General features: G+C 42.2%; 1 protein-coding gene across 1 annotated transcript in view; it reads right to left on the bottom strand.

Moving 5' to 3' along the window:
• The window catches only part of LOC135179851 (amine oxidase [flavin-containing] B-like), a 62,144-nt gene that overhangs the window by 37,846 nt on the left and 10,908 nt on the right, over window positions 1-13,390 (bottom strand). The window contains exons 2-3 of the mRNA XM_064151887.1: window positions 4,243-4,337; window positions 3,285-3,422 (exon numbers count right to left, since the gene is read on the bottom strand). Of these exons, the coding sequence (XP_064007957.1) occupies window positions 3,285-3,422; window positions 4,243-4,337 (233 nt within the window). The remainder of the gene's footprint in view (window positions 1-3,284; window positions 3,423-4,242; window positions 4,338-13,390) is intronic.

Here is a 13,390-nt window from a genome sequence, read left to right as displayed (position 1 = left end):
GGCAGCAATCTGCCTATCAAATACCACTTGCAGAGCTATGCTCATTTCCTCACTAAGACTGATGAACTAGTATCTACACAAATGACAAGAACACACTAATCTTTCAAAGATCGTGGAAAAAAAAAGCTGCTTAACAAGTGGAGGGAAAGAAACAAAGAAAGTAGGGTAAGAAATGTAATCTTGAGTTTCTGTGAAGACATCGCACAATAAAAGCAAGCCAAAAAAATAATCTCACAATTGAACCTGACATTAAAAAAGATTAAAGGGGAAAAAAACCCCCACACAATCCAATCACATTGGTAAGGCCTAATTAGCAGAGACTCACTCAGAGATCAAAATGCATTCTTTTCATTTTGTAGTACAAAGAAGCTGCATATATTACTTCTATTAAAAAGCCTCTAAGATGAATTTAACTATGAAAGGCTTGATTTTGCCTTTGGGTATACGTGAAAACAGCAGGTGATTTTACAAGATGCACTGTGATGCCTAATTGAGTAGTGCAAAAAGAATTAAAACCTTTAGGTTTCATTGCCTCTCTGAGTTTAGAACATTTTATGGTCCAGAAATTAATTACACTTGGCCACAGCCACAAAGCTTGTGCCAGCATGTGGACTCAAACTGGCATGGAGGCAGCAGGTTTTTGTGTATTTTGGAATCTGGTGTGCCAGTTTGAGGCTAACTGGAATATTTTAATGAGAGAAATTAGATCATTGGCTGTGAAAATAAAATAATAGTGATGTCTACATTACCCACTGGTTTTGTTTAGAGGTATGAAAACAAGAACACAAACAAAGATAAGTCAGTCTCAGTTTGTGGCTGCCTGCTTGCCATATTAACTGCTCTGCCTGAACCCACGTAACTCAAACTAATAATTCCTTTCTTCTAACCTCTTGATGACCCTTCACAGCTCCTCTCTGCATATAAGGGGGATTCTGAGATAAGGGAGGGGGTGGAAAGAAGATTGAGATTGGTCAGGAGCCCTTCTTGGGCAGTCTGGCTGCTCAGGAAGGGGGTCTGTATTTCTGTATTACCTTTAACTTGTATATTACTGTATAGTTGTAAATATCTGTATATATTGTATATATATGCTTGTAAATTGTGCCAAGCTATAAATACAGCTTCATTTCTTAATTTCCAGCCAACTGAGTTAGTCTGGTGAATTCCTAGCTGTGAGGCAGGGTGGGAAACTCCCAAACCTGCACATCTGGTTTGCAAGCTATGACTTCAGAGTACTGCTTAGGTTTCAGACAGTGCACAAGAGCACTGTGTCCATTTGCAGGGAAAGCATGGGCAAGCCACGTGGCTGAAACTGAGAGACTTCTAAGGAGTGCATTACAGATACACAACATGCAAAAGGGCTGGAGATTATTACACTGATTTGGCCACACAACAATGCATTCACATTCAAATTATTTAACTACAAGTAATTCTTCAACTATGTCCATCCTCTCCCACAGGAAATCTTAGAAGATTCAAAGAAGGTGCTACAGACTGTAGAATATCTCCTCTCTCTGCCTCCTGCTTGGCTAGCACGGAATACTGGCACATGTCTTTCCCTCCTCTCTTCAGGAATTCTACAGGCAGCCACATCGTGAGCCTACAAACTCTGAAAGCAACATAAAGGCTCTTGGCATGCCTTGGGAGCACCCTAGCCAGAAGATGGGACCTCTTTCTTTGGAGAATGTCACAGCTTAAGGCCATTTCCTCTCTTTCTATCAGTTGATACTAGGGAGAAGAGATCAATCCCTACCTCACTACAACCTCCTTACAGGTAGTTGTAGAGAGCAATAAGGTCTTCCCCCAGTCTCCTCTTCTCCAGATAAACAATCCCAGTTCCCTCAGCTGCTCCTCATAAAATTTGTTCTCTAGACCCTTCACCCGGTTTATTGCCCTTCTCTGGACACATGCTAGCAATTCAATGTAAGGTAAAGACAAGCTGTGCTTGGCAAGAATCCAAACTGCTTTTGTGCCACTCTGTTTCTCTCACTCAAAAAGCCTGATGGAAAACAAAAGGCAATTTCAACTACCACAGTAACACCAATATCTCCCCACAAGCTAGTTCTCAACAGAGATTCTAAAAGAAAATGGAATCTAATTTACCAAACAAGCAGACACGTTTGACTTCTGGCAGCATTTTGGAATGCCCCCATGCTAGGACAGCAAGGTCATCCTGAGAGCTGGGCATCCTGAATACCTATGTCAGTTGTCTTCTATCATCGACACATTTCCCATCATGGCATGATCTCCAATTGCTATTAAGGAGATTATGAAGGCTAAATAGTGTGAAAAAGCAGAAAATTTGGGTTTGAGGGTGATGCCAGAGGCACAGAAAACAGAAGAGTGTGGATGTACCCATCAGTTCTACCATGGCAAATCACTTTGAGAACATGCTTTTTTTGGATAACAATTGAGTAGAAAAAAAAATACTGTGAAACATGACAGAACACCTTTACTGCTGTTTTTAAATCTGTCAGTTTTCTTGAACCTTTGATCAAACACCAACTGCTGTCTGACAAATACTTTGCCAGTCATTGCACAATTGGGTTTTGTAAGCATATAATGTTACTTTCCTCAGGACTAACATAGTCCTTCTGTAGGAGTGCAACATTGTTCTATATCAGGAAAGCAGAAAGGCTGCTCTGCTCTTTTGGAGAAAGCATAGTATGAGCACTGAGAGTACGTGGGCTTTTTAACAGCTTTGCCTTAACTGTCCTACTTCAGATTGTTTGTATCTGCCTCCACAAGAACATTTTACTCCCAGAGCCTTTTGAAATTACTACTACAGTGCCTTTTGCTACTCTTGATGCTAGTTTCTCCATCAGCAAAACAGACTTAAGCTCTCATGTTCCTTTCAGTCAGAGTAACAGTTGTCACTGGTTTCACAAATCCATCCTAAGAAACTTTCAGCCTGATTGAAGATGTTTCTAGGATTTCTGAAAGGGACTTTCAGACACTTTAAGCAGTGTACATGGCAGCTAATCAGCAGGTGACTCACAGCTGTACTGTCCATAAAAAAATAAGCTTTTTGAGAGCTTTTAGCTAAGAGCTCAGACCTGAATCAAGGCAACAGCTAGCAGGATGCATCTAGGAGGTAAGCATGCAGATGTGCAAGCAAGTAGTAATTTGTATGAGTTCCACATTACCAGCATACTTATTTTTCTCCCAGAAACTCACATGATGCATACATAACCAGGTATACTCCACTGAAGCATGGATGGAAAACAATAAGAAAGGAGATCACTACATCTTGCTTGTCTACAGAAGCATGTGTGAGATCATCTTACCTTGACATGATGTATCAGGTGCTCATCTTCGTTCACTTTGTAGGTCTCTACTCCTAACTCTTTAGACAACCGCAGGATACGATTTTGTGTTGGCCCCACATAAGCTCCTCCGAGGTCCACATACTTAACTTGTTTGTTCTAGTGTGTCACACACAACAGGGGGGGAAATAGTAAAAGTAGGTAAGTCCTTTTTAAATAGCACACAAGTTCAAAGAGCAATTCAGGTAAATTCATCAAACAAAATGCTCCCAGAGCATTTTGGACAAAATTCCCCTCCCTGTGGAAAACTTCAGTTCTTTAGTAGAGTTCTGGTGTTGTGACTACTGAGAATCTCAGATAAAGAGTTCATAACCAGCTTAGCTGGTCTGTTTCTACATTACAGCCTTAACAAACATTAGGGCAAAGAATCTGACAGGCAGAGAGAAGGATGTCAGAGACATCCATGAAGTTTTTGGTCCATCAGGCATTTCACCAACAACTGGCTCAAAACAGACTGTACCAGGAAGCAGCACAGATAAGATTTTCTAATGAGCTGAGTGGGAAGGTGTCTCCCAGGTCAAGGTGAGGTAGAGGGTAAATGAGTGAAGGGTGACATGCTGCAATGTTGTAGCTCCCAGCCACGCATGCCATTCCTCTAGCCCAGGTCACTCCTCACACAGCTTGTTACAGCTTTTCCCAGAGGAAAGAACTGACAACTCCAGAGCCTGGAGATCGAAAGGAAATACTCTGTTCTCATCATCACCCCACTTTTGTTGGTAGAACTCCAGTGGATTTCCTACCTGATAATGCTCTAGATAATTTCACCCAGGTAGGTCCTCCAGCAGTAAATACATTTATGTACACTAGTCATATACTATATGTATACTATACCTATCTATATACACAACATACATGTGTATAATTACATATATCCGCAGTATATGCTACATGTAGTATAAATGGGTTTGGAGATAATTACCCTTACAGTGAAAGTTCTTCCACCAACCCTGTCACTGGCTTCTAGCAACACCACATTCAAGCCTGCCTCAGTCAGGAGTTTGGCTGCTGAGAGACCTACAAGACAAGAAAAACAATTAAAGAACATTCCTGTCACACACCCTATGGCTTCTGTGACTTGACACATAAACACTCGCATTAGCTACCCACCAAATCCTGAAGTTTCCACTAAAACACTTTGCCAGGGTGGTGAGGTGGAATTAAAAAAAACATCAAATTCAACTATAATCATGAAATGGAAATGAAGCCAGTTTTTATACGTGCTGAGCACATGCCCAGCTGGTGCATAAGCCAGCACTGTTATGATAGGCATCCATTCAGGCAGAGTACTTGGGGAGGACAGCTTTCTGTTTCCTAGTATCAGCACATCATCTTTTATAACCTCAACAAAATAGGAAGATGTGAAGTTCTCCTGAAGCTTGTTTCACATGACTGCTTTACAGCTCCATTAGCAAAGTTCAACACAGTCAAGTTACTTCACCTGAAGGACACACAGCCTGCCTCAGGAGAGACATAAGGTACACTTGTGAGTGGCAACAAGGGGGGAAAAAAAGGGTGAGTTAACCTCCAAAAAAATATTTAATTCCTCATTCATTTTCCTCATATATTTTTATTTCCATCCTGCAACTCTTGAAGCTGAGACACCAAGAGAAGGAACAATGGGAATGCAAGAGGGACTACCTCATTTTAGTTATGATGCTGTGGATGAAAATTTTAGCATCAAGTCTTAGAGCTACTGTGTCAAGCTGCTATAGGAATGAACAGAACTGGAAAGGCTGCACAATATGGAGGGGACATAGCCTGCAACATTCCAACTTTTTAAACTTAAGATCACCTCTATCTTCTGCTTCAGCAAACACATTGAGATTTGTATAAACTAAGGTTATTACTTTGGCCATGGGTGAGTACATATCAAGTGGGATGACAAGAGTTAATTCTCTAGAAGGCTACATCATCCTCTTGAATTGACAGGATGTGCTGAATAAAGCAGCACAGGCCAAGCTAGAAGCCATGCTCATACATTACAATTTACTTAGCATTTTTTGCTCTCTGTCTTGCCACCTTCAGAAGGCAATTAGTTTCCTCTCTGTGTCCTAGTACATGTAGTTTAAGAAGGAGTAATCCAAACAGATTGTTCCAAGCATAAGGCAGCCATGGAAGAAATGGCAAAAATGCTGGCAGGAAAAACAGATGGTCAAAGTTAGCATAGCAGGACAAAATGAAATGGTAATGAAGAAAATACAGCAACCCTGTATAAGGAAGGAATATATTAATGAGAACTACTAAAGGTGCTACAGAACATCCTGGTCATCAGCTCACAGCTTGGGAACACAAGAATCCAGCCTTGTTCTCAGGTTCTCAGTGCAATGAATCTGCTGCACTTTGCTGCAGAAAGCAATTTGTTTCCCCATCTGTAAAAAAATAAAAGCAATCATATAGAACTGTGTAAAGGGTGTGACATTCTCTGAAGAAAAGCAGTAGGTGTTCCCATTAAAAGTTCTGATTCTATTTCTAGCTTCATGGGCTTATTTGTCTTGGGTTTTTACATAAGCATCAGCAAGAAAAGCAGTAATTGCACTGATAAAGGTCTTTCTATACCTCCTTACTGAAGAAATCACGTTGTAAAAACATCTGGCTGGATCAGGGGCATTGAGTTTCCTAGAGAAAATGCTTGCAAGCTATGCCAGGGGAGGTTTAGTCTAGGTATTAGGGCATATTTCTTCACTGAAAGGGTTATCAAACATTGGAATGGTCTGCCCAGGGCAATGGTGGTGTCTTGTGTGGACCTGCCACTTAGGGACATGGTTTAGTGTTGACGCTTCAGTGATGGGTCAGGCATTAGACTGGATGATCTCTGAGGTCTCCTCAGCTAGACATATTCTGTGACTCCACTCACAAATATTTGAAGATACTGAGGAAGAAAAAAAATACAGAAACCTTTCATGGCATGCAAACACAGGCTACCTCTTCAAACAATCTGCAGAAAGAGACTGGCTCTTGAAGGAAAAAGAGGCAACAAAGCTCCTAAATAAATATATCTCACCAGTTAATGAAAAAAAAAGCCAACAAACCAAACAAAACAAAACAAGACAAAAAAAAAAGACAACAAAACCAAACACACAACATCAAATCCACTGCTCTTTAAAAAAGGACAAATGCTTCATCAGTTAAGAGTGGATCAATAATTGTTACTAATAATTTACAGAATGAACACATAATCCGAAGGCTGCTGCCACTGCAGGTTTCCACTGTCTTATCATGCTAACAGCTATTGCCTGATCAATTAGTAACATTCACTTGCCAGCACTGATTAAAGAATATGAGATTTGACTTTCTTTATTAAAATCTAATGAAAAAACACTTCAGTAGAGCTGAAAAAAAAAGCAGTTTATTCCCAAGAGCTGAAAAGACAGAGAAGCTTGTGAAAGGATAGCTTTCTAGGCTCAACTGAAACACAGCTGATTTGCAGCAGTCAGCTCAGATACCAACCCCTTGTTTCCTCATCCACCCTGTTGCACCCACATAATATGTATTCCCTGTTGTTTATTGTGAGGTGTTTCCTGATGTAAATGCAAAAACCAAAATCAACAACACAGTGCTGAGAGAAGAATCAGGTTCATCAGCATCTCACTGCCCCATGCCCTTCCTGCAGATCACATCTCTGCAGATGGTGGAAAGAGTCCTCAGGGCTTCAATTTCTAGCAGCGGTTGCAGTCTACAGGGTTTTCTAAACTAAGCACTACCTGAGTACTTTAAGGGCTGGTGAGCCACCTTCCTCTCTCACCTACACGACAGCTCTGTTCTGGTCCAAAGTTTGCTGGAATCATAGAATCATAGAATCAACCAGGTTGGAAGAGACCTCCAAGATCATCCAGTCCAACCTATCACCCAGCCCTATCCAATCAACTAGACCATGGCACTAAGTGCCTCATCCAGTCTTTTCTTGAAGACCCCCAGGGACGGTGCCTCCACCACCTCCCTGGGCAGCCCATTCCAATGGGAAATCACTCTCTCTGTGAAGAACTTCTTCCTAATATCCAGCCTATACTTTCCCCAGCACAACTTGAGACTGTGTCCCCTTGTTCTATTGCTGGTTCTATTGCTGGAGAAATTACACAGATAAGTGCTGACAGAGACAGGGAACACAGACAGTATCTCCCTCATCACAAACATGTAACTGGGGATAAAAGTTGAATAAGCGAAGACAGAAGCTCAGTGAAAGACCAGAACAGGTCTCAGCACACACAGCACAGGACAGGGCAAGACTACTGTCATAGATAATGTATCACCAGTGCAATGCTGACAGGCAGGGACATGGCTGAGATTGGTATATCACATAGTATTGTCACAGTATTGCCACACCTCTCTGCACTTGTGCCCTGGAGCTGGAACTAAGACTACAAAGTGGCTCCTGAACTGTTACTGCAATATCAGTTAGAGAACCGTATGCTTCAGAGGGAGAGCTCCAAATCAAAGTGATACAAGGACAGATAAGGAATCGGGAACAGCAACAAACACATATTAAAATGAATATTAGCACATGAATATTTGGTATATGAGGAAGAGGCTCGCTTTTCATAAACCAAAGGCCTCTGCAAGAAGTTCCTGCAAGCCACAATCTCTTTTCTGGGAAAGAGTCAGAGTGGCCTCCCTGTGCTTAATACTTCAGTTGTGGCAAACAGAGCATGCGTGAAGCCAGAGGAGCAAAGCCTGGGAAAAAAATCAATCACACATGACACGAAATCTTCTCTTGAGTAGTTTAACCCTTCACAAGTCTCACATTTCAACACTGTCTCTGGCTTACCTCTCATTGTCTTGCACATCACTACTAACAAAAGGCAGATCTTTCATATTGCCCCCACTCCTCCCAAGTGAGGCAAATTGCTGCATTCAAATGTAAAGTTCATTCCAAAATGTGACTGATGCTGTTATTGCTCTCATTTTGTGCACAATGTTTTGTCACCTACCAGCACCTTCTCCCCAGGAACATTTCAACAGACTCAGATCTGAATTGTAATGTAAGGGTTCAACACTTTTGCCACTACTTCAAAGAAAACAATAATTGGGTCCTGTTTCCACTGCAGGTCAGCTTTCTTCAAGGGTAACAGACTGCCACATATATATATATACACACACAGCAGAAAACAGATGGTTAAGCAGGCTCACTTACAGTTCTGCTCAGAGAATTGACAGGCAGGTAATTAATGCACATAACAAAGAAGCAGAGACATTAGGTCTTATTTGAAGCTCTAGACTGAAAATACCTTTGTGCTTAGAGGATGTTTAACCAGGCAAGCCTTCATCTGTTACCATAGCAACCCGGTACCCAACTGCAGCCACTCAGAGATACTGGTAGGAGATTGCCTCCCCCAGAAATTTATAATGCAAGTTCAAGACATGAAAACCTTTTCTCCATTGTGCAGCATTCTGCTCTCACACAGATCACACTCACATGCAATCATCACAGTAATTACTTCATCTTCAAATCCAACTGTCTTTTTTCCTATTTGATATTTCTATACTTGATTATAAACAGCTTCATTATAACCTCACTTTCTAACATCAATAACTGTCTTATCTTAAGACAACAACTAATTAATATAAAATATCTTTTTTCTTTAAAAACAAAATCTTGTATTTCTCTGCTAGGGCAGAATCCAAAGTCACATTTGGACTGATAAGTGTGACAAGAGTCACATTTTTCATCTGACTCCAACAAAGCCTCGAAATTAAACACATCTGGCTAAAAACACATTTCTTGCAAAGCTGACTGAATTTCTGTAACACCAGTCTCTTTGTGCCTGGAATCAGTAAGTTTACTGAAATATTTTTCCAGCCTTAGCATTTCCACAAAAAATTCACTACAGAGGACATGACTGGTAGCTGCAGCTCTGACATGTCTCTAAATGATACTTGGGACATCTTCCATGTAGTTATTTTTTTTTTCACAAGATACTTCTGTTGCTCTCTGGATGGCTAGGTAATCAACACAAAACAGCAAGCTCATAAGCTTCTTTCTCCCTCAAGCTATATTCAATTCCCTTGCAATGTACAAGGGACAGGGCGAGTAAAATCAGATTCACAGATTGCATGGTGTTGGAAAGGAACCTCACAGGTCATCTTGTCCATACTCCCCTGCAGTCAGCAGGGACATATCGAATAGATCAAGTTGCCCGGCGTCACATCAACCTTGGCAACCTGTTCCAGTATTTTACCACTCATTGTAAAGAACTTCCTCCTTATATCCAACCTACATCTACCCTGCTGCAGTTTCAAACCATTGCCTCTTGTCCTATTGCTACAAGCCCTTCTAAACAGTCCTCCCCCAATGCTCCTGCAGGTGCCTTTCAGATACTGAAATGCAGCTTTAAGGTCTTCCTGGAGCCTCCTCTTCTCCAGGCTGAAAAGCCACAACTCTTTCAGCCTGTCTTCAAAGGAGATGTGCTCCAGTCCTCTAATTATCTTTGTGGCCCTCCTCTGGACTCACTCCATGTGTTTGGGGCCCCAGAGCTGGGCAGAATACTTCAGATAAAGTCTCACCAGAGCTAAGTAGAGTGGCAGAAACCCCCTCCTTCTTTATACTCAGGCATCTGTGCCTTCCAGTATCTGAAGGGTGCCTACAGGAAGGCTGGGGAGGGACTATTGACACGGTCTTGTAATGGCAGGACAAGGAGTAATGGGTTTAAACTGGAAGAGGAAAGATTGAAACTGGATGTTAGGAAGAAGTTCTTCTCGGTGAGGGTGGTGAAACAACCGGCACAGGTTGCCCAGGGAGGCTGTGGATGTTCCCTCCCTGGAGGTGTTCAAGGCCAGGTTGGATAAGGCCTTGAGCAACCTGTTCTAGTGGGAGGTGTCCCTGCCTATAGCAGGGAGTTGGAACTTGACGATCTTTGAGGTTCCTTCCAACTAAACCATTCTATGATTCTATGTGATGTCCCCTAAACGTTCTGCTAGTGCAGTGTTGTTAGTGCAATACAGTTTGCATATTGCTGCAGCACTCAGGCCATGATGGAGGGCAAAACCAGAGAAAAGACATGTTATGATCCACAGCTGAGCAGCCATTTTGCACCAGTGGCTTTTCTCCCTCAAGTCTTCCATGGTTTCTTTATTGCATTACTGTGTTAGAAACCACAATTTAATAGTGCTGGTGTTATTTATGTTGAATACCCTAACGAACACAATCAGATTACTGCTCTGCCACTGAGAGATTGAACCCAGCGCTGGTCACCTTTACCTCTGCCACTCATGATTAGCCAGCTGAAGTGTTTTAACTGAAATAATGGCTTGAGACAATAATGCCTGTAAGGCATTATAGGTATGGATTGTAAGCAAAGTGAAAAACAAAACAGCTACCACAAAGAAAAATTAAAGCAAAAGTGGCATTGGTCCAGGATCTGGGGGAGTTGAGGTGATACAGGCCATTTTCTGTAACTTTCCTCATATTATGGAAAGATCAAAGGATTTTGCTCACATGGAGAATACTATCCCTTTATAAATTCAAAGGCTGTGCTCAGAATTGCAATGGGAGCACTAAACAGGGACACCTAAGTGCACACTGCCTTGAAGCTCAATTCACATTGGACTGGCACACCACTATCAAAAACAGTCGGTTTCCCTGCTTCATTGCTTTTTTAGTGTTCTGCAAGACAAGGCACACAGCTTCCAGATTGCTCCAAGAGTTTTGTAGATGACAATACTTCTGAAAAGCAAAGGGCTTTTCAGAAGTAAAAAAGTAACAAAGCCACAAAGGTGACAGGCAACCCGACAGCATCTTTTCTCAATTAAGCCACTCACCTCCACTCACATGCTTCCCAGTGAAGACCACTTCTTAACTTCTCTAATGGGTACTTCATGTATCTGACTCAATCTCATAGAAGATACAAAAATTATGCTCCATAAGCTAAAAACAGGGTAGAGCTGGGTCTCTGTCAATTGCCACTCTCGGTTCTTCTCAATGCCTTACCTTCAGGTGTTGAACAGTACAGTAAAAGGTATCACAGCAACTCTTCCACTCAAATATTTTGACCATGGGGGAGATACTCTCACTTCCCAAGCTTTATCACTGTGCAGCACAGAATTTCATTAAAAGGAGTTCGACTCACCTATAACACTAGAGAGCTTAAACAATAATAAAATAATGACTTTAATCTCACAAACCCCAAGGAGCAGAAAAAGACATTATCAATCTGCCTAGCTGCTTAAAATGTACATTTACTTAAAATATTTGTACAAAAGACAGAACATTTCTGCCTAGGACATGGCAGTCTATGAGCAAATATAATTTATTTCTGTTAGCATTTCATTGTGTAGCTGAAGCAGTGAGTTCTTCTGCTTGAGCACTGGTTCTGTAACCCTGCTGCTGATGGAGATCAGTAGCCATGAGTTAACGTGACTTTACATGAGCATAAAGTCTATACCCAACTTTCTGTGATTTCTTCTCCCTGGTGGTACTCCCAGTGATTCATCCACAGCGCAGGGAGCTTGTGTATATATTAAACAAAGTTCTTGAAAACAACATTAAAAACATTCAGTCTATATTTGTGCCAGGCATTGAATTTGGTTAAGTGACAGGGAGCCTTACCACTTAGTAGTGAGAAGAGCAAAGCCTTAAGCTTAAGCCCTGTCAAGTATGGAATGAATCATAGAATCAACCAGGTTGAAAGAGACCTCCAAGATCATCCAGTCCAACCTAGCACCCAGCCCTAGCCAGTCAACCAGACCACGGCACTAAGTGCCTCATCCAGTCCTTTTTTGAACACCTTCAGGCACAGTGACACCACCACCTCCCTGGGAGCCCATTCCTCCTAACATTCAGCCTATACCTCCCCCTGCACAACTTGAGATCCTTGTTCTGTTGCTGGTTGCCTGGCAGAAGAGACCGACTCCCACCTGGCTACAATCTCCTTTCAGGTAGTTGTAGACAGCAATGAGGTCACCCCTGAGCCTCCTTTTCTCCAAGATGCACACCCCCAGCTCCCTCAGCCTCTCCTCACAGGGCTGTGTTCCAGGCCCCTCACCAGCTTTGTCACCCTTCTCTGGACACATTCCAGCACCTCAACATCTCTCTTGAATTGAGGAGCCCAGAACTGGACACAGTACTCAAGGTGTGGCTGGAACAGTGTTGAGTACAGGAGAAGAATAACCTTCCTTGTCCTACTGGACACACTGTTCCTGCTACAGGCCACAATGCCATTGGCTCTCTTGGCCACCTGGGCACACTGCTGGCTCATATTCAGCTACTATATACCAGCACACCCAGGTCCCTTTCTGCCTGGCTGCTCTCCAGCCACTCTGTCCCCAGCCTGTAGTGCTCCTTGGCATTGTTGCGGCCAAAGTGTAGAACCCTGCAATTGGCTTTGTTAAATCTCATCCCATTGGCCTCCGTCCAGCCATCCAGCCTGTTAAGGTCCCTCTGCAGGGCTCTCCTACCCTCCAACAGATGCTTGTTGTGTTTGGGGAGAAACCCAATGCCTGCAGTGCAGTGGTGCCCATGCTGAAGTGCTGAGGCCACAGCTCTTCTGCCTTTGATCAGGACTTCCCTTTAGTTTTCATTGTATTTTTATATTTGGTGTTTCCAGTGGAACTTGAGATCAGTGAAACTGGGCACTCCAGCATGAAAAAGGATTTCTAGTATCAATCATCTATTCAGTATTCTGCTCATTTCATTGTCATGTCTTACACATGGAGCACCCATTTAATGCCCACCTTCTATTTCAAAAGGAAGAGTCAGAAGTCTGTTTCTAGGCTCCATACCAGTGAAAACCACACAGACATAAAAAAGCCCCAAACCAACCAAACAAACAAACAAAAACCCCAAACAAACCAACCAAATAAAACTCAACAAACATTCTGTACATCCTTTGTTACAGCCCAAGGATATACTGAAGAGTTAAAGTTAATTGCATTATTGTCATCTGTACTGCAGTACTCTATCACATGTTCAATCCTACAGCCTTCTTTGGCTTATGTCATCCCTTTCTGCCAGTTTACAACCTAGGCTGCTTCAAAACACAACAGACAGAGGGAAAAACAAAGGAGATAAAGACAATTGAAAGATAAAGCAGCACTACAACAAACAAACAAACACACTGTGGCTCTGGAACAAAGAA

Source organism: Pogoniulus pusillus, chromosome 12 (assembly GCF_015220805.1).
Source record: "Pogoniulus pusillus isolate bPogPus1 chromosome 12, bPogPus1.pri, whole genome shotgun sequence".
Classification (NCBI taxonomy): domain Eukaryota; kingdom Metazoa; phylum Chordata; class Aves; order Piciformes; family Lybiidae; genus Pogoniulus; species Pogoniulus pusillus.
Note: the sequence above shows the minus strand (reverse complement) of the source record. Positions and strands in the feature narration are given on the sequence as shown.